General features: G+C 35.5%; 3 protein-coding genes across 3 annotated transcripts; 2 read left to right on the forward strand and 1 right to left on the reverse strand.

The window, feature by feature from the left end:
* Positions 1-401: 401 nt before the first annotated feature.
* Positions 402-1,152, forward strand: LOC137748701 (protein RALF-like 34). Its single transcript, XM_068488878.1, has one exon. It carries the CDS (start codon positions 547-549, stop codon positions 949-951), a length of 405 nt encoding a protein of 134 aa, XP_068344979.1. The 5' UTR covers positions 402-546; the 3' UTR covers positions 952-1,152.
* An 11,927-nt stretch (positions 1,153-13,079) lies between these two features.
* Positions 13,080-14,677, forward strand: LOC137747426 (mitogen-activated protein kinase kinase kinase 20-like). The gene has a single exon (XM_068487531.1). It carries the CDS (start codon positions 13,144-13,146, stop codon positions 14,194-14,196), a length of 1,053 nt encoding a protein of 350 aa, XP_068343632.1. The 5' UTR covers positions 13,080-13,143; the 3' UTR covers positions 14,197-14,677.
* Positions 14,678-18,065: 3,388 nt separating this feature from the next.
* LOC137746543 (uncharacterized) lies at positions 18,066-19,762 on the reverse strand. Its single transcript, XM_068486561.1, has 3 exons — positions 19,185-19,762; positions 18,617-18,802; positions 18,066-18,542 (listed from the first exon to the last, which is right to left on the reverse strand). Exons 1-3 carry the CDS (start codon positions 19,665-19,667, stop codon positions 18,258-18,260), a joined length of 954 nt encoding a protein of 317 aa, XP_068342662.1. The 5' UTR covers positions 19,668-19,762; the 3' UTR covers positions 18,066-18,257.
* Positions 19,763-19,862: the final 100 nt, after the last annotated feature.

Genomic DNA, 19,862 nt, shown 5'->3' on the forward strand with positions numbered 1-19,862 from the left:
GGAGTATAAAGTATTCCGCCAATTAGAGCTTTTCAATCTAGTCCAAAGGATGCCCAATTTTCTTTAACAAATGTTGGATTGTATGAAATGGCTCTTGGTAACGGGGTATTCGATATTCTAAATTTAAGGGCTCGTTTGATATCCATTTCATTTTCAAATTTCATTTTTTTTTTTAAATTGAAAACGAAAATCTTATTTGATAAACGGTGTGACAAACGAAACAGTAATAAAATATACTAAAATTTCAAATAATAACATCGCAAAACGGTGTTACATAATTCTCTGAAGTACCATAAATTTTCAAAAAATAACGCCGCGGAAACTGGTGTTACCAGAAACGCTTTAATAGCTACGTTGAGGAAACCCAGCTGTAACCCAATCAGCTGAGCTCTGCTCACTCACATCTTTCTCTTCACTCGCATGTGAACCATGGAGGCTTGGCCCCCTTTGTCTCCATCTAACCCCGAAAACAACTCAAATCTACCCCTAGATTTTTCTCAATAAACACATCCCCAAAACCTATGATTTTCTCTCTCTAGGTTTTCCATGGCTTCTCCAACTCCATTCACTCTCCTCCTCTGCTGCTTCCTCATTTTTCTCCATCTGGGTCCTCTCATCCAAGCTCAAATCGACGAAACCAGCTTGAAGCTAGTGACGGAGGGTCTGGACTGGCCGGCCGCCACAATGTCGCTGCTGGACGACGAGCTCGAGGAGGCGGATGACGAGGACGGCAAGGACTTGGAACTGGACGTGGAAAACGGGTACGCGCGCAGATCTCTGTTCTGGCGGAGAATGAAGTACTATATTTCGTACGGCGCGCTGTCGGCAAATCGCATCCCGTGCCCGCCGCGGTCCGGGAGGTCTTATTACACCCACAACTGCTTCAAAGCCAGAGGCCCAGTTCGTCCTTACTTCAGAGGATGCTCTAGAATCACCCGATGCAGACGATGATCAGGTGGAGACGATGTTGTTGTTGTTTGATGGGTTTAGATGGGCTGAGTGGTAATTAGGAACTAAGTTTTGGGTATTAGCGTTCGAGGTTGTTTTATTGTTCATGGCATTAAGCATCTACTTGTTGCTGCTGCAGAAGTATTAAGAGTGTAATGTGATTGCTTTTATATGTCTAATTATGTGTTATAGTAAATTAATTAATTAATCCTTTGAATGGTATATATTTAAACAAATCTATGATTCATTATGCATATGCTACTTGATACATATACCGTCAATTTATTTGAAATGTTTGAATGACTAAACGATGTATGTTTCAAATGAACTCTTGTTGGAATGATCTTGAAATGAAGATTAAAAGATTGAATAGGTCCATTACGAAATTTTTAGGATGGAGATACGTTGTTTGCAATTGGGGGAATAAGCTCATGCAAGTATTATCCTTAGTTTTTTAAGATTGTAACATTGTTCTGGATGCCCAATTTGCATGATTGTTTAATATTGTTATTTTTAAGCACAAATGATTATTTGGTTCAACGATATTCAGTACTAACTCCGAACTCTAATTGTTAAAATGAGCTTAACTGTACTTAACTATACCAACTCCTTCAATTTTTCAACAACCACCACCGATGTAGTTTGCTAGTTGCTACAATTATTACATGTTGCAGAAAATAAAATGCAGGAAAAATCTCACTCGTGTGTGTGGCATTACAGTTTAAATATCAATCAAAACACAAAGTGTTAAGATTTTAATCACAAAGTTTTTTGTTTGTGTTTATATAGATAATAGTTTATAAGTAGGAATCATATAATCCTTATGGGCTTTCATTGTTTAGATGGAGTGCTAGATTAGAAGGAATCTACTGTATGGCCCATCGCAGAATTTCAATTTGGGCTTGGTCAAAGAGCAAGATACTTTATGGCCTCGTTTCAAAGCTTGGTAGTTTTGCCACTTCGTTATGTTATTTATTTATTTTTTTATTTTTAACTTACCCCTTTATTATGTTGACCGTTGAGTTTTTGAAAGCAAAATTACCTATAATGCATGGCTAATTCAAAAATTATGTTGCACTCAATGTCCATTTTCGTGGAGGATTTTAGTTTAACTTTTTGGTTGATTGACACTCAGTCTTCATTTTGTTGTAGAATTTTGAATTCACTCCTTGTAAACAAGAGTTGTTTGACAAGTGGTGTGTTGTCCAGATCATTAGTGTATATTAGTGCAGAATATAACTTGTAATTTAAAATATTATTTTAAAAAATTAAAATAGATTGGAGAAACTCGTCGATTGAAAGTCAAACCCTCTTTGGATCAACATTTGGTTCATTTTTTTAGAGTTGTAATGAATAAAAGATGAGTTATTTATTGTCACTCTAAGACAATTGCATGCATTTTTCATTTATAAAAACACAAGGGAACAGATATACATAGAAGTGTGCATAATAAATCAATAATATTTGGTGTAGGCTTGTGGTAGTTAATTTTTTTTAGTGTGAACACCCCCACTCTTCAAACTTATGTAAACAATACGAAGGTCCGCTTGTTTTTTCTTCCCCTTGTAAAATACATATAAACGAGGTTGACTAAGGGAAAAAGTCAAATCACGAACCTTGTAAAGGAGCTATAAAAATATCATTTTGCATTCAAGTGGAAGCCCCTGTGCGTTACACTTTCCTGCCTTTTCTTTAGTCGCATAAACTGAGGATCACATCTCTACCACTTGGAAAACAACTTATATAATATAAATATCTTGTCAACGTGATATCTCGTGTCAATAAAACAATGTCATGTGTATACAAATTTTGACATATCTTCAAATTATTGACATAAGACATTACAAAATCGGTTTACATCATTGATCTAAAATATTACAAAATTAGTATGCATGTATGATATAAGTCATTCTCCTGCCACTGGAGAGGCTTGAGCACTAGTTATTCAAATTGTTATCGTGAATTTCATTTTCAATGGTAGGACATTTAAGATAACGATTAGTTTAATGCAAAAGATCTCTAAAGGGAAAGTTCGTAGCCATCGTTGGTTGATAGAATTCCAAAAAAAAATCTAGTAGCCAAGTGTGAGCCTAACTTTTCTTTTCCTATTCGGCCCCATAATATATAATTCCAATCTGCCCCCAGTTGTAACGAGAAGCCAGAAAGTGCCAAACTTCGGCGGAGGGTCAAATCAAATACGGCTGGCTACTTACTACCGGCCACCACTTTGATTAATCTTCAAACCCTTGTGAACCGGAAATTTTTGGGTATGATCACGACTTCTTTAGTGTCATAAAAAATTGTCACATGACGTCGGTTCATGCATATTATAGTAGATTGACTAGTAATTGCACGTGACAAAAATCACACTGGGATATGTTATAAACAGTGACGGCGCCAAAGTAAAGGCAATGAAATCACTTGACCCCAACATTTTGTTTCTTTCTTCCATTAAACTGCCGAGTTGACTACATGATCTTGGTAAAATGACCCCAAAAAACTTTAGTCTTAACATCCAATCAATATTGAATTTCTCCATTTTCATGATCTCATAACGATAAATTTCTATCTTCGTCATTGATTATAAAAAAAAAGTAGTAAATGATATGTATCATTCTCTTTCATAGCATATCATGTGCTAACTAAAATTCAAGGAAAAAAAAGTGGAACCTATATTGATTTTGGGTACGATAAGATTAAAAATCATTTATGTTATAGAAAAACAGTCAAGCTCAATCTCTACCATCAATTTTTATATTGAAAAAAAATGGTGTAAGCATGTGCTTAGGTAATATATGCAGTGTATTATGAACCTATTTGTATTTAGTTATTATAACACGTGAATTAGTATGTAATGCTATTACTGATAAACGCTTTTATTTGTTAGCAATGCCATATAAAGAAGGGAAGTAATTAATTTTCAAACTTTTAAATCAAATTAGAAGTGGAGAAGAGGAAAACGAAAATACAAAATCACTAATTGACAGAGAAACTCAAATAATGAACCCTAGTGAGACCCACTTGGCTTTACACGGACATGGACTCACTCGATCCTTGACCACACTTGGTGCACGGTCCATAATGCTTGTGCCGTTTTGGGATTGGCTAATATTTATGTAAATTAAGTGGTATCGGTTGTATGAATTTTTTTAAGCGAAACACTTATAACATTTTTCAAGTATTTTATATCTTTTTTTTAAAAGAAAGCTAATGAAAAATGTTTGAAAATTTTAAGTTTTAACAATAAGGATAAAATAAAGAATAAAGTGAATAGTATCAAAATTGATTTTTTTAATTTAAAAATTATTTTTCGTTAAAGTAAAACATACTAAGAACTTTTCATTAAATTTTTTTTTTTTTTTTTAAATCTCTTTCCAAATCATTCTAAATCTTTCCTGCTTCTTTTGAGCCGAACTTCTGTCCCATAATCCCAATACACAATGAAACAAAATAAATAAATTATAAATTATGAACCGTCGGCTCAAGTTCTCGTGAATTGACTAGTTGGAGGGACAGGGGCCACACAGTCGGCTTCAAATATCAACCAACTTTGTTCTGAGTATCTAAATCTTGCGTCGGCTACTACTGTATGATCATGAACCGACAAATCCCCCAATTTCTACAAATATGTCAATTTCCCAAGCAAAATACTTGGGGCAAAATTTTATTATTTTTCGACAGGGATTCTGAAAAACATGGCTCAGTATATCAAGTATCATAGGGCTAGTTTAGTATTGAAGTGTCATTTAAAAAAACTGATTTTTATATGCTGTGAAAATAAAAATTTATAAAATAAAGTTGTTAAGTGTTTGATAAACTTTTTTTGCAAAAGTGTTTTTAATAAAATAAAACAAAAAAGTGTCTGAGTGTTTGGTAAACTTTTATATCTGAGTGTTTGATAAATTTTTATATAAATTACTTTGAATATGTTGAATGACTAAAAAAGATATAGCATTTAATGTAATATAATAATTGTCAGAGACAACAATGTACTGTCAAAAATTGTAATTTTATTAAACATGTGGGGGTATTCCTACCATTTGAAAAGTTCATTAAATGAGTATTGATTATTATGTTTTGAAAAAAAAAAAAAACTTTTTTAAGAAGCATGATAGACTCTTCTTCTGTTTTTCTATGCTTTTCTATTTCTATTGACAGCAATTTTTTTTTTAAAAAAACATTTTTTTTCTTATTTTACCAAACACATTTAATATTTCAGATTTTTTAATAAGCTGTTTTTTTTTTTTTTAAAGCACCACACTCCTAAACCAACCCATAATACAATTGGTTGATTTTTTTTAATTAATTTTTTAACTAATTGTATTATTTCACTTTGTATATTAGCCGTGTTCTCGATGCCCTGGAAATCTCTATGCGATTCCAGTCCAATTTGGTTGCATGTGTTATGGTTGGTCATTTCGTCCTACTTGCACCAATCAATGGTACATTTATATATAATGTAACAATAAGCTAATATGTTGGGTAAATTCCCGGGGTCTAGTCTAGTAGTCTGATAAACCCAGAATAATCACATTTCGCATGCATATCTTCATGTGAACACATGCTTGATAGATTAGAAAGTTGACAATGTGGAATGATGGGGTAGGAGGATCATGATTTAAAATTGGTAATAAAATTCACATGAATATGTAGTAAAATTGCAACTAGCTAGTGTTTTGAAACTTATATCAATTGCTTGTCTATGTTGCGATAAGAGTTCAAATATTGACTTTTTTTAAGGAGAAGATGAAAAGGTTCAACTTCATGGCTATTCTTAAACACAATTGTACTATACCATTTACTTTTGGTAATGTTGGTTAATTATAACCTAGAGTGTCAAGAGTGCGTCAACTTAAACCTTTTGTCCAAAAAATAGTTAAGTCTACAGTTAAATCGGTGATGACAAGTAGGAGGTCATATTATTTATGCTTACTCGTGGAGTAAGGAAGAGATATACAACTGGTTGCATGGTAGAAATCTTTAATAATCGGCACAGGAGAATGAGCGAAGAGTTGGGGATGAACTTCTTTTCTTCCTACCAACACAAAAACAAGGTCCCGTAATTGCCATATTAACAAATTAACAGCAGACATTATGGAATCAGACAGAAGGTTTAAATTGATCCAATGTTAAAACATGATAGTGTAAATTGATAAAATTGAAACACTATAGCCCATTTTAAAAGCTATTCCCAAATCTTAATAGAGAAATGTTAACGGAACTCTCTAAAAAATGGGACTTTTTGTGGATTATCTTCCACTTCATGATTTTGGCACATTATTTATGATTATTTGTTGAGGGAATAATTTAAACTTGAATGACGAAGATGAAGATCATTTTTCTAATTAGTCGAACTGAACTTAAATATGCATATCGTTAATAGAGAAATGTTAAGGGGACTCTCCCAAAAGTAGAATTTTTTATGGACTCTTTTTTTACTATGTTTTTCATACAATATTTTATAAGGTAATGCTAAGGAAACTAAATTTGTAGATAAAATTTTGTAAATTAAATGACATAGAATTTGATGATTGGATTATGACGTAAACGTTGATAAACATACTCATTTCTATTGGTGACATATTATTTAATTTACATATTTTATCTACAAATTTAATCTTCTTAATATTACCCAATGTTAATGTGTAAATTAACATAAATTATGAGTGGTAAGAAAATTCATAAAAAAATCTTTGGAGATCATATCATGGGATGTCGTTTTCAGCGACGACCTCTTAAAGTGGAAAGAGCTGTTGCAGACTTGCAGTGCAAGTAGAAAGTATAGAATACAAGGAACGCAAGTGATTGGTGGGAAGTGGGACGAAATCACATCCCAACAAGATTCAGGCAGCATCTTTCACGTATATGCCTTTTAGTTACTTGTTTATTTATGAAAAAAAATATATTATCTATTTTGCTAGACTTGAGAGTTACACATTCTGCTTTATGGACTGTGGCCCCCACACAGAGACATTGTGTGTTCAGATGAAGTGAATCGAAGTGCAAGTGATGCTGCTGCATATGCTCGTTAAGGTTGCAGACTCCAACTTGGCCTACCCTTCAATATTCAACGCTTCCAACTATATCGTTTGGAGAACGAGAGTTGGCTTTTGGTATTCGGAACAATCAACGTCGCTTGTTGTACAGTGAAATATTATGATATCATCGTCATGTGGTATAACTGATTCACTTGTTACATTTTAACAGACCGTTCAAAAGAATAAAATAGAAATTCGACTCCTCTCTCTCTTTTATCATTATGCACATGCAAAATGGTTATTGAATCAGTCTGAAGCGTAACAATGTGTGTCCTCCAATTCTGTGATTTTTATTCCATAATTTTTTCATGGATTCAAATCGTTTATATTTAATTCATCCTTTATAGATCATTTTTGCAAAAATTTAGACAACTCTAAAAGCAACAAAGAAGAAAATAAACAAATACGGTTCCATAAAGAAACACTAAAATGATTACTATTTAATTCAACAGTCATATGGTTTTGAATTTGAGTGATGTTTTGTAGAGATGATCTTTGAGAACAGTTCCACCGGGGAACTGATAGGCCAGCACCCAGGCTATCCACTCCAGCCCAACATTTTGACCGACACCGAGCCCAAGCCAGGCAAAAGACAGGCCTAATATCGACAGACCCACATGCTGGGCCATCTGACATCAGCCGGGCCATCAACCTCCCGCACGATCAACGCGTTGCAAAGAGATCTTGGTGCATAGCTCCTTAAGGCTGAGGTTGATTCCGGGTTCTTGGTGCAGAGCTCCTCAGGGCTGAGGTTGATTCTCGGGTGGAGGGAGATTCCTAGTTCTTGGTGCAGAGCTCCTCCAAATCCGAATGGGGAGGTTGATTCCAGGTTCTTGGTGCAGAGCTCCTCAGGGCTAAGGTTGATTCTGAGCCTACACTTGCAACACGATGGAGGCACAAAACATGGCGCCTTAGGAGTTTCCAACGACAACCAATGCACAATCGCTAGCAACAGCAACGACATGGCTATGAGCCCCCAATTGATCTCAAATTTCAGGTTTCAACATCGAATGAGATCAAAGACGACAGAAGAAGAAGCACCGCGACCACCACCAAGAAAACCAGAACTGGGTACGAGGATGGGGCTTCACTTCTACAACAGTGATGATGTCCCATCAAAGATTCAATGGCCTTTGTCAATGGAAGTTGATGTTTCTGTAGAGAAACAAAGTGGATGGAATTTGAAATTTGAAACCCAATTGACATATAAACATGTGTATATCAGGGAAGAAAAAGGAGTCCAGAGAGACTATTTTGAGAAAAGTGGGAAGAAGAATTAAAAATTAAATTATTATTTTATAATACAAATTAATAATATTTTAATAAAATTGACTAGGCTATTTAATTTTAGGGGTGGAGATGCATTTGGTCTATTACTGTTCATTGAGGTCTATCACTGTTCACTGAGTGGATAAATGCGCCGGGTGCTTGCGCATTTATGTTAGAGGTGGAACTGCTCTAAGAGAAAACTAAAAGATAGACAGTTGGATCGTTGAAATATATTATGAAATTTTTCTAAGAAAGTGTGTTAAAAAATATGTGTCATCTTATCATACTATATATATTAAAATGTTACTCTAAATAAATTATAAACTCGTCCCTACTTATATTATAATTTGAGAGTTGTTAACTAATATCATGTAACCGTATTTCAGTATCATGTATTAACTTTTTGTAACTCACAAGTTTCACCACCAAAATCCAAAAGGGGCATTTAGAATTAGATGCCTCATTGTGCTATTTGTTAGATTAAACATCTATAGCTTTTAGATTTTTTTATTAAACATTTTCCTACATTTTAGGTGCCACATGTATTATAAGTAGCATTTTATTAATTCAAAAGTACACAATTTTCCATTATATATAATGTACCAATTAATTAATAATTATTATATTAATATTTCAAATCTCCTATAATCTAGTAGACGTATGTTTTAAAAATCTAAGAACTATTCAAATTTGATCTATTTCTACTGCTAACGTGATATATACTTTTGTCATTTCTTCCACGACCATTCAACAATTTTTTCATGCCATTTCTTTGCTTAGATCAGTGTACACTCTTCTGTTCTCCCTTGTCATTTATATTTATTTCCTTTGTATTTTCATTTTATGCACCTTTTGATTTGAGTATCCATACCATGGTACATTTGGAAAATAGATTCTAGTGGTAGATGGTATTAGGTGCGTTTCAATTTAGCATTATACGTTTGAGGATCCTTACCATGGTATATTTGGAAAATAGAGTCTAGTGGTAGGTGTTAAAAGGTACGTTTTAATTTAGCATTGGTACATTTCTAGCCGATATGTTGTTACATGTCAATTTGGCATGGGTACATTTTCATCAGTAGCGATACATTTCAATTTGGCATTGGTTTGTTTTAAGCCAATATTGGTACGTTTCAAATTGGCACATGTACATTTCTATCAGTATCGGTACGCTTCAATTTGGCATTGGTATGTCTCAAGCCAATATTTGTACGTTTCAACATGACATGAGTACAATTCAAATTAGGCATATGGATAGACGGAGAAACACACATTAACCATATATGCAATCCTCTTCTTTAATGGAACCTCCTCTTTGTTCTTCATGAATCCGTTTTAAGAGACTCCTTATTTGGGAAAGAAATCAAGATGTTTTTTTTTCTTTCCAAAGAATCAAGATGTTTGTAGTGTTCAAATGGTATAGTAATCATAAAGATCACAACATACAAAGCAAGAGTTCTTCTTTCATCACTAAAATGAAACAATGATGAATTCTTCTCCATCAGAAAATCCTTAATGCTCTAATTGAACCAATATTTTTATGGTTACACCATTCCTTAAGGCAGCATAACCAATTATTAGTTATACTTGTTGAACCATGAAACGTACCTCAAGTTTTGCAAATCTCTGCCGGAGATAAACAACATGAGGTACATATAATATACAAGTGAAAGAGAGCTGCAACAGAAAAAATAAAAAAAATGTTCAAAATTAAAAATTCAGGAGATAATATTGATGATTTAATAGTTAATATCCATTAATAATCCCTTAAAACTGGACAGATAATTTTGATAATTTAATAGTTAATATATCCCTTAAAAGGGGCATAAATTCTGGCATGTAAAAAAACCTCCATCGACTAGAAAGATATAGTGAGAAATCAACATATAATATCGTTCATTTAAAAGAAATAAACTAATGATATGTACATAAAATTTTAAAAAATACTTAAGTGACCATGAGTCCAAGCGTTTTGAACAAATCTTTAAAAGACACAAAAATTTAACCAGAAAAATGTTAAAAAAAAATGGGGCATTCTAATTTCTCCAATCAAATTAAGAAAGGAAAAAGAAAAACCCTGAAGTAAAATGATGATATTTTATACGGTTGGTTCCAAACTTCCAATGCTAAAAGTGCGATGCCCAACAGAAGGATACTGATAACATTGTTTATGCGAGAAACGTGCCCACTTGCTAAAGTCTGCAAACTTGAAAACGCGAGCTTGCAGTTGCATCTTACATTGCATGCACTCTCTCTCTCTCTCTCTCTCTCTCTCTCTCTCTCTCTCTGTGTTGTGATCAAAGATCCATGCAAGGCTTGCAAGCATTACTGCTGTTGGTTTTGGCTGCCCGCTGGATTTTGGCTGCGGCTTTGCCTTTTGGCAAATTGGGAAGGATTCAGCGCTATGGCTTTATCCATTTTATTAAAGAGTTGCAACTTGCCATTTGTAGCCGTCCATTTTTGTTCCTTGTTTCAGGGAAACAATATCTTCTTAAATTTTTACTATTTTTTAACTTTTTTATGGACTTGGAAGTTTGGGAATGGCTATTTTTATATATTTAAATGGTTAAACTGTCAGCAAGTGATCATTTACTATAGTGGTGGAAATGTGTTAAGTATTTACATGACGGTTTAAGTTCAAACTCTGATTATAATAAAAAGTTTTCAGAGTGCATTGGGTTTTCCAATATATCACATGAGATACTAATACAGTGTTAGAAGTGATTTAGCATATGATATCATCATCTAGGGTTTAAGGCTTAAATGTTAACAATAGTGCGTGTTCTAATTTAAGTTAATTTGGTAGACAACATCAAAAATAAATGTCGCATACATAATCTCGTCTTCTTAAGAGATATAATTAAGGATGTACCCTTTTCTTCTTTCCCTGTGCAACATAAAGAATTTAGTATTTAATTTACGCAATGTTTTTGGTGCTTTATGATTAGTCTTTTCAATACCCCTCTAATTTGTTTAATGTTCTCCCAAATTAAAGCACATTTGAACCATGCTTTTGTAACTAATCTACCTACTTAATATGATATTCTTCCTTTGAACCAAAGTGTGTGGAGAAGGGTCGATCGACCAGCGATGACTGGTGCGAAAAATAGATGCCAACGAATTGCGTCGGTCCTTAATCTTTCACATCCAACACAGAGCAATGAGATTTCGAATTTTGGAATAATAATGTTGGCCCATATTCCGTGAGCTGTTCACACATATTTTGCTTGTTAATTATTATTTTATGCAATGTGTGTTCCTTGCTTATATTATAGTGAAAATAAATAAATAAATAAGAAATGGCTTTCCAATTTGCGGGTCATTGCTAAGTGCACATGAGACACGCCTTCATCTAGATTTTTCTTTATTTTTGACCTTTTATCTCTTGGTTATCAAGGGAAGGTAAATAACTTATTTGAAACAGATTTATCGTTATCGTGCCGTTTTGATTCAATAATACATTATTAAACTTAAGTTTCTTTTCATGTGCTATTTTATTATTAGACTGAGACATCACGTGACAGTAAATTCGTTTCATTTAAATTGTTGTTCTCAGAAGAGAGATTGAAAGCTACATTGCAATTCCACGCCAAATAGGAGTAGGATTAGTTAAATGTGTTTCTTATTCTTCAAGTAACAACAAGGATCCGTACCTTCTCCAACAGCGAGTGGGAGAGGGAGAGGGAGAGAGATGGGAAAGCAATCTATTTCTTAATTAGTGAATTATGCCGGTCTAACAAAAAACAAAAATCTCATGATCACCGATTGTTTAACAAAACAAATCCATATTAAAACAGGATTTTCCATGTGTATTATCTATAGTGATTTTATTAATAGATGTTGTGGATGATGGATGTTTAACACCAATAAATTATTTTAATTTGATCTTAATTAGGGTAACCAAGTTTTTAAAGCTTGTGCATGTAATAGTTTGAGATTTGGTAATAATTTTTGCGGATGCATGATCGAGTTTTAACACTAATTAATCTTAATTAAGATATAGCAATCTTTTTGTTCTCTATCATTTACTTCATCTGTCCCCTATCTGGCCATTACTTTCCAATTTTATACAAATCACAATAGAATTTATTAGCATCCCTTTCTTTAAAGAAGATAGCTTTTAATGCATATAATTAAAAGATAACAACACTAGAAAAATTACCCCCAACTTCTTGGAAAATGGTTCGTGTCACCAGATCTGATGAGCAATCAACCTGCTCAAGTAACAAATCAGAGATCAAATCTTCTGCACAAAAAATAGGTGTGACCTCTCTACAGTTTCAATAAGTGTTTGACATACAGAAAGGCTACACTTATGTTGGATGCAGAAGATTTGGTCTTAACAAATCTCTGTGCCCTAGCAATTGTATTGGGCTGTAAGTTACTTTCCCCAAGTTTTAGAAGGGTAATGACTTCGGCAAGTAATAGTAGGGTAATGACTTTCACAATCTCATTTAGATCGAGTAAATCAAGAAACGATCCAAGGATGAAAAAAAAACAAAACATAAATAGTAGAAAAGAAGAAAACGGGAGTTGTAAAAATCGTTGTCCCGTGACAATTTAGGCGTCCAGGTCGCGTGTGTTGAGTGTGGAAAAAACCACGTTTGAATACGATTGGAAATAGGAAAGCAGTCGTTGGGCCAAAAATATCCTTGCCTATCACGTGCTTTAAAGATATCAAATCACGACCCTAAATATTTTACCAAAAATAAATAAATAAATAACTTAAGAAGATTCCTAATTCCTTCGGAAATTATGGAAATAGAAAGGCCCCTATAAATACCAGAGGCAGCTGCTGCATAATTCATAGTTGTTCTTGTTCGGTTCGCTCTCTTCATTCTTCTTTTGACAAGCAATCCTTCTCTGATTAAACCCTAGATTTTCACCCATGGAGTGGATTCGCGGTAAAGAAATCGGCCGTGGAAGTTTCGCAACCATCTACGCAGCAAAACCCACCAGCCCATCTTCTCACCTTCCGCCGCTGGTGGCCGTCAAGTCGTCTGTATCCGGATACTCTGATTCGCTCAAGAACGAGAAGAAAGTCCTCGACCAAATCGGCTCCTGCCCACAAATTATCCGATGCTTCGGCGACGATCACACGGTCGAGAACGGCGAGAAGTTCTTCAACTTGGTTCTGGAGTACGCCAGAGGCGGGGCTCTGGCGGACGAGCTAAAAAGAAATGGCGGACGCTTGCCGGAATTTGATGTTCGACGCCACGCAAAGTCGGTGCTCAGAGGACTTGAATTCATCCACGCAAAAGGGTTCGTCCACTGTGACTTGAAGCTTCAGAACGTCCTGGTTTTCGGCAACGGTGCGGCGAAAATCGCCGACTTCGGGCTGGCGAAGAAAGCAGGGGAATCGGAAAACAAAGTCGAAGTCAGGGGAACGCCGCTGTACATGGCGCCGGAATCCGTTAACGACAACGAATACGAGTCCTGCTCCGACGTCTGGGCTTTCGGGTGTTTGGTGGCCGAGATGGCGAGCGGGAAACCGGTGTGGGATAACAACCCCGCCGTGAACATGTTCAAGATTCTGATGAGGATTGGTGGCGACGAGTTGCCGCAAATTCCGGACGAATTGAGTGAAGAAGGTAAAGATTTTGTTTCCAAGTGTTTCGTAAAGGACCCCAGACAGAGATGGACGGCTGAGATGCTTCTAAAGCACCCATTTGTTTCCGGCGACGATCACACTGTTCTATTGGAGGAGAAGGCGGAGTTCTCAGGCTCTCCAAGAGGGCCATTCGATTTTCCGGATTGGGTTTCGATTGCGAGTTCAGAAATTTCTCCACAATTTGGGGATTTCTCCGGAAAGAATTTGGATTCCGAGTTCGATTGGTCGTCGAGAAAGAGTTTCGTTCCGGCGGCGGATCGGTTGCGGCAGCTGGCGGCGGAGGAGACACCGAATTGGTCGTTCTCTGTAGATTGGGTGACAACTATGTAATTCAAGACTTGAGTAAATTTTCTGCGACAGAGTAGGCGACGGAGGTAAAAACACAGAGGAGGAGGAGGAGTTAAAGATTCTGAGATACCGACTATTCGTTGATTCATTTTACCGGCTGTAAATTTAGACTAGGACAGAAACAGATGATTTTAAGAGTCTGGTCCTGATTGGCGCTACCAGTGGGTGGCTAAAAGTGTACAGAAATTTTTTTATTGACATGAAATACATTATAGTTGAGACTATATTTTCCTAGAAAATTGCAGATTTTCCACGAAAATTCGTGTTTGGATATGGTGTATCGGTGATTGGTGAGGGACTTGTTCTTCTTGACTTAGAAAATTCAAGAACGAGTAACTCAATTTTGTAAACGCATTCACATCGTGTGCTAATTCCAATTCCGTTAACTAACATGTTGAATTGACCCATTGGGTCAATAGGCAACTTGGAGGAAAACACATCTTTCATCTTGGCAATTTGGTTTTAAAATGTGTTTTTATTGACTAGATTGATCTTTCATCTCAAGTTCACATGGTATGTGTTTTATTTCAATATTTCCCACGTTGATTTTTGTTTTTGGCTCCAATTTGCCTCGTTTTATTTATGTCATTCGAATGAAGATTTATAATAAAACGTGCTAATTTCAATCATAATAATTGGTCATACTTATACATCATTTTAACTTAAAACTGATTTTAAGCCCAAGAGTTGGAGCAAGTTGAGGGAGTTTAAAACCTAAACTTTAGGACCTCTAACCCAAGGGTTAGAGTAGATTTAAGCAGTAAAAATTAAGACTTACGAACATAAGATTTCACTGTAGTAATTGGTAAGGCTTGAAAGTCATGCTATCCATACTTTTACATGTCTTTCCGTTGTGCGAATTGTTTGAAGCATATGCGACCAAATTGATTCTTTGCATGTAGAAGTTTCAAATTTGGATAATTCGTTTTAGAGGCATATTAAACAATGCTTTTAAGACCATGAGCAATGTACACAAAACACGACTTTTCTTAGAGAAATGCTTTACATGCTATTCTTATGTGCTATATGTTAGTGTCCGTAAAGTTCTTTTTTCGTTTTTTTGTTTTTTTTGTTTTTTGGTTTTTTATGTTTAGAGTTGTGGTGGCCAAATTAAATGGATTTGGATTCCATCCGGATCCAAATTGTGGAAATCTTAGGGATCCTCACATCTTAATCATTCATCGTGCATCGTGTAGTCATAAATCATTTAACTTTTTTTTTATTTAAAATTAAACACAAATAGTACCTGACGAAAACTGACCGCACGATGTATGATAAACGGTTAGGATGCAAAGATCCCTAGAATGCCCATAAAGTAGATCCAGAGAAGATCCTCTTCCAAATTGAATATACCAAGTGGTTATTGACTGGCAAATGATCACCAAGGGTGGCTACTCAAAAAACATATGCCGATTATTTAAATTATAATACTCCCTAGTGTGAATAAAGGGGAAATAAAAGTTGCTGGAGGAAGAAGGGGTCATGCTTGAGTCAATATATTTTTCCAATACATTGTTAGGATAAACTCAACTTGTAGATTTGTCAACCTTTTTGACACTTAACTACTTTGACTTTGAAAAATCACTATGAAGGGTGCAGACAAAAAAGAAAGAAAAAGTGCGAAACCGAAACTTAGAAAAGAAAAAAGATCACCTATTAGTATTGTTTTTGTTGCAGTCTTAAATTCTTTAGGAATACAACCGTATGAATCTTAATAGATTATGTGTAGATAGTTTCCTAGTTTTCTAGTTTTACTTGTATTTTTTCTTTCTTATTAGTGTAAATAAAAATATAAGAGTAAAAAATCACGCGATAAAACTCTCAAACTCTTTCTTTTTTTTTTTTTTTCTGTTTGCCGCCGACCCTCTCTCTATCTTTTCCCTTAGTAAAATAGGCCTTCAACATATTTTTGTTTTTTATTTTTATTTTATGTATTCTTCCATGGATACATCTTCCAGTCTATTTTCACCGCCCCTCATCCCTATCATCTCATATTTCCCCTTTATTTTAATAAAAAGGTAAAAATTAAAACAAAATAATTATCAAAGACTAATTGTTAATTAGTTTTTCATCGTTGTCTGGTTCCTTTCTTCAATTTTTTTGGCAAATAAGGTTGCTTGTTTGTCGATGTTGCTAAATACTGACACTGGAACATAATTTTGTTGTTGGGGGATTAAATTGGGCATTAAGCATGGTTAAGGCCCTATGATTTTGAGCACATCATAAAAGAGATGCAAATTCAGATGCCGCTCCTTCATTGTTGCTCGTTACCCAACCTTGAACCCAATATATTTGACCCAAACAAAAAAACCCCTTAAACCCAATATAGAAGAGAATTGCGGATGATCCGTGGGGAAGAAGATCTGACGATTGTGATCAGCCAAGCCGAGTTTACGGTTGAACCGGCTTTTTTTATGATATGAAATAGCAAGTTGTTCCATGTGTGAAGCACAACAATCACACGTGCTCTATGTCGCTCGATATGTGTAAGGTTTCAAAATTCTCCACACCTGAATGAGCGTGTTGATAATGCATTCCACATTAAGAAAATGAGGAATCTTACATGTACTTATAAGTAATTTAATTACTTTTCATAACCACAACTTTCTTTACGTGCGCATAGGTCAAAACACATAAAGGCTCTTTGCAATAGTGACGTTGAAAACAACTATTTACATAGTGTTTGGGGACGGAGAGAAAATACATAACAAAAACGTTATTCATTTACAAATGGGTAATACTAGGAAAACCAAAATTTTAAACTAAAATTTGCAAACCAAATTATGTGTCACCGATAGGAAATAAACACATTAATCAACACTTAAGTAACAGTTCAATCATCAACAACCATATCATTTGGTTTTCAAAGTTTAGTTTAAAATTTTGGTCTCCCTAACATTGCCATTTTTATGAATATATAAATAAAAGTTTGTTGCAATTTGACACCCTTTAAAAGGTAAACGAAACACCTATTTACAATAGATATTGCAAACCTGATTTTGATGTAGTTAATTTACTAAACAAACAAGCCTTTGGGAGAAGGAAAAAGAAAAGAAAAGAAAAAAAAATAAAAAACCCTTTAAAAATCCTGATGAACTAAACATCCCCACAAAAGGAGCAAAAGGAGTGTATATAGTTCAAAAATAATTAACCAAATACAAAACTTAAACCTTCATTTCCCACATAATCAGTAGCATTCTAAAACCCAATCCTATAAACAAATTAATACTATATGCTACAATGCATACTTCTGCTTGGTATATATTAAGAAGTATTGAGAATTAAATTGGTAGCTAGCCTTTCAAAGTATGACTTGTTCAACCCTATATCTTCATAGGAGAATTCTTGAAATACACCGTCATTCAATGCCATTAGATCCTTGATTGTTGAATCCTTTATTGTACATTCATTCGATGTAATGCTATACACCGAAACAGAGTATAATTTTCACTCCTTGAGACCTAGTCTTTCCACGGTCGCTAGTAAATAGTTTCCCAAATCTATAAACGTTCAAGTAATTTTTCGACATTTTAGTATGAGATTGTAGTTAGTTAATGCATGACGAAGAAAAAAAAAAACACCACGGGTATCTGTGGGTACTAAAATATTCCAGCTCTCAATTCTTATAGCTGAGTCAGCGAACAGGATCCGCATCGTCGCAGCCAAATCCTGAGCCCTGTTCGGGAAAAAGAAAAAAAAAAAAGTCCTGAGCCCTGCTTGTTTCCAAGTCCTAAAGATCTGCATTTGTCATTTAGTATTTTTCTGACTCCATGTACATTAATTTTCTATAATTATAGAATCCCTAATGATCAAATAAAAAAATTCTTGAAACTTAGTGAGAGAAAGAGAGAGAGAGAGAGAGAGATTATACAAGTAACAGTCGTTTTATCACTTAATGACAAAGAGGAGACAATCAATCAATTCACTAATAGAGCAGTCTCTTATGCGAACAATATTGACGTGCATCAGGGGTGACAGGTCAACTGGTAGATCACAGTCGCTCCTAATACACACTTTTTGAGTCCGCACCTTAGAATGTCCATTCACTGGTAGCTACATGCGTACTTCAAAGCAATGGGCACATTCATCTTCTTAGAATCCATAACCACCGAGCACTCGACCTTCTTGTAGAACTTGGGCTTCACCAATTTTCCCAGAACATAAGCTCTCGACCTCACCGTGAACCTGAGGGCGAACGGCACTGGCTGAGTGGGTGCACCATTTAAGCTGCCCAAGTTTGCTCCCCCACCGTACAGTGGAATTCTATTTCCTACTAATGTTATTGTAATGGTTCTCTGACTCTTTCTCGCCTGGTAAAAGTTATTTATCTGCAAAACCCAATAAACAAATTCATCAAGGAAAAAATGTGAATTATATATTAAAAATGGTTAGGGTTTCTTACAGTTCCAGTGGCTACAGTGAGTTGAGAGTAGGAGAGATCCAGAGGTGTTGATTTCACATGGACACCGAAAAATGTAGCAGAGTTACGAAAGGTGAGCTTCACTGTGGAATTCATGGACACCATGCTGGTGGCCACTCCCGAGAAATCCTCACCAGCTTGTACCACAAATTGATCAAATAGAATGCTCTGCATGTAACACATTTTCAAACCAAATTTATGAAAAAGATAAAACAAATTTAAAAAAGACCCCCATGTTAATCATTTTTCTCACTAAAAAAAATGAAAATATATAGAGAGTGATACCGGACACCAATTTTTGTTATTGAACCGTGGCAAATTATCGACCAAATAATGACTAAAAAGCCGACCGAAATTGTGGACAAAAACCCGATTAACAAATTTCAATCTTAATCCCTTTCCCCCCAAAGAAGAAATAGAGTGTAATTGACTGATATCGAGCGCCAATGTACAGTTCATGAAGTGGTTATTGATGAAATGTACACAAAATATTGAATAATGATATTATGATCAGATAGAGTAGATTGATACTCGAAAGGACGATCTATACCTTCATAGTGATGATGGGCTTCTGGGATCGACTTGCACCCCACAGGATCAAAGAAAAGAGAGAGAAAAGTACAAGGAATCCTCCAATAAAAGCAAGGAAGTAACACCTACGAGTGAGACCATGAGGGTTTCCATCCTCATCGAGAAGCCCTTCTTCTTCAATGGAACCAAACTGATCCTTCCATGGCCTCCAACCCTTGCGGCGGGAGCCGCTACTGCGGCTGCTCTTGCTGCGGGAGCCGGAGAAACGAGTGGAGGCGGACTCCCGAGAGTGAGGACCAAGAGAAGAGTTGGAATGGGAGTGAGGGGGTGAGCCCATTGGGCTGAGGACGGGGCTGGAGTTGAAGGAGTTGGTGGTCTTTTCGCCATCATGCGAATCGCGCGATGGACTCTGGACGTAGTAGACTGCGCGGCGCGGTGAGCGCGCCGGAGAGGACTGGCTGAGGCTGCTCACCTCGGAGTCAGTCTTGGCCAACACTGACATTGTTGTATTTTTGATAGATTATTTTCTCACGGATGAAGACAGCTCAAGCTTTTTGATTTTGTTGTTTATGGAGAGAAGGAAAGTGAAGTGGAAGACTGAAGTAGTTTGGGTAGGCAGTATGCATGAAACAGGTTTATTATATCGTTTCAGTTTAATAATACAATGTACTGCTCACATTTTATGTAAGTCCTTTCA

This window comes from Pyrus communis, chromosome 10 (genome assembly GCF_963583255.1).
Source record: "Pyrus communis chromosome 10, drPyrComm1.1, whole genome shotgun sequence".
NCBI classification, from domain to species: domain Eukaryota; kingdom Viridiplantae; phylum Streptophyta; class Magnoliopsida; order Rosales; family Rosaceae; genus Pyrus; species Pyrus communis.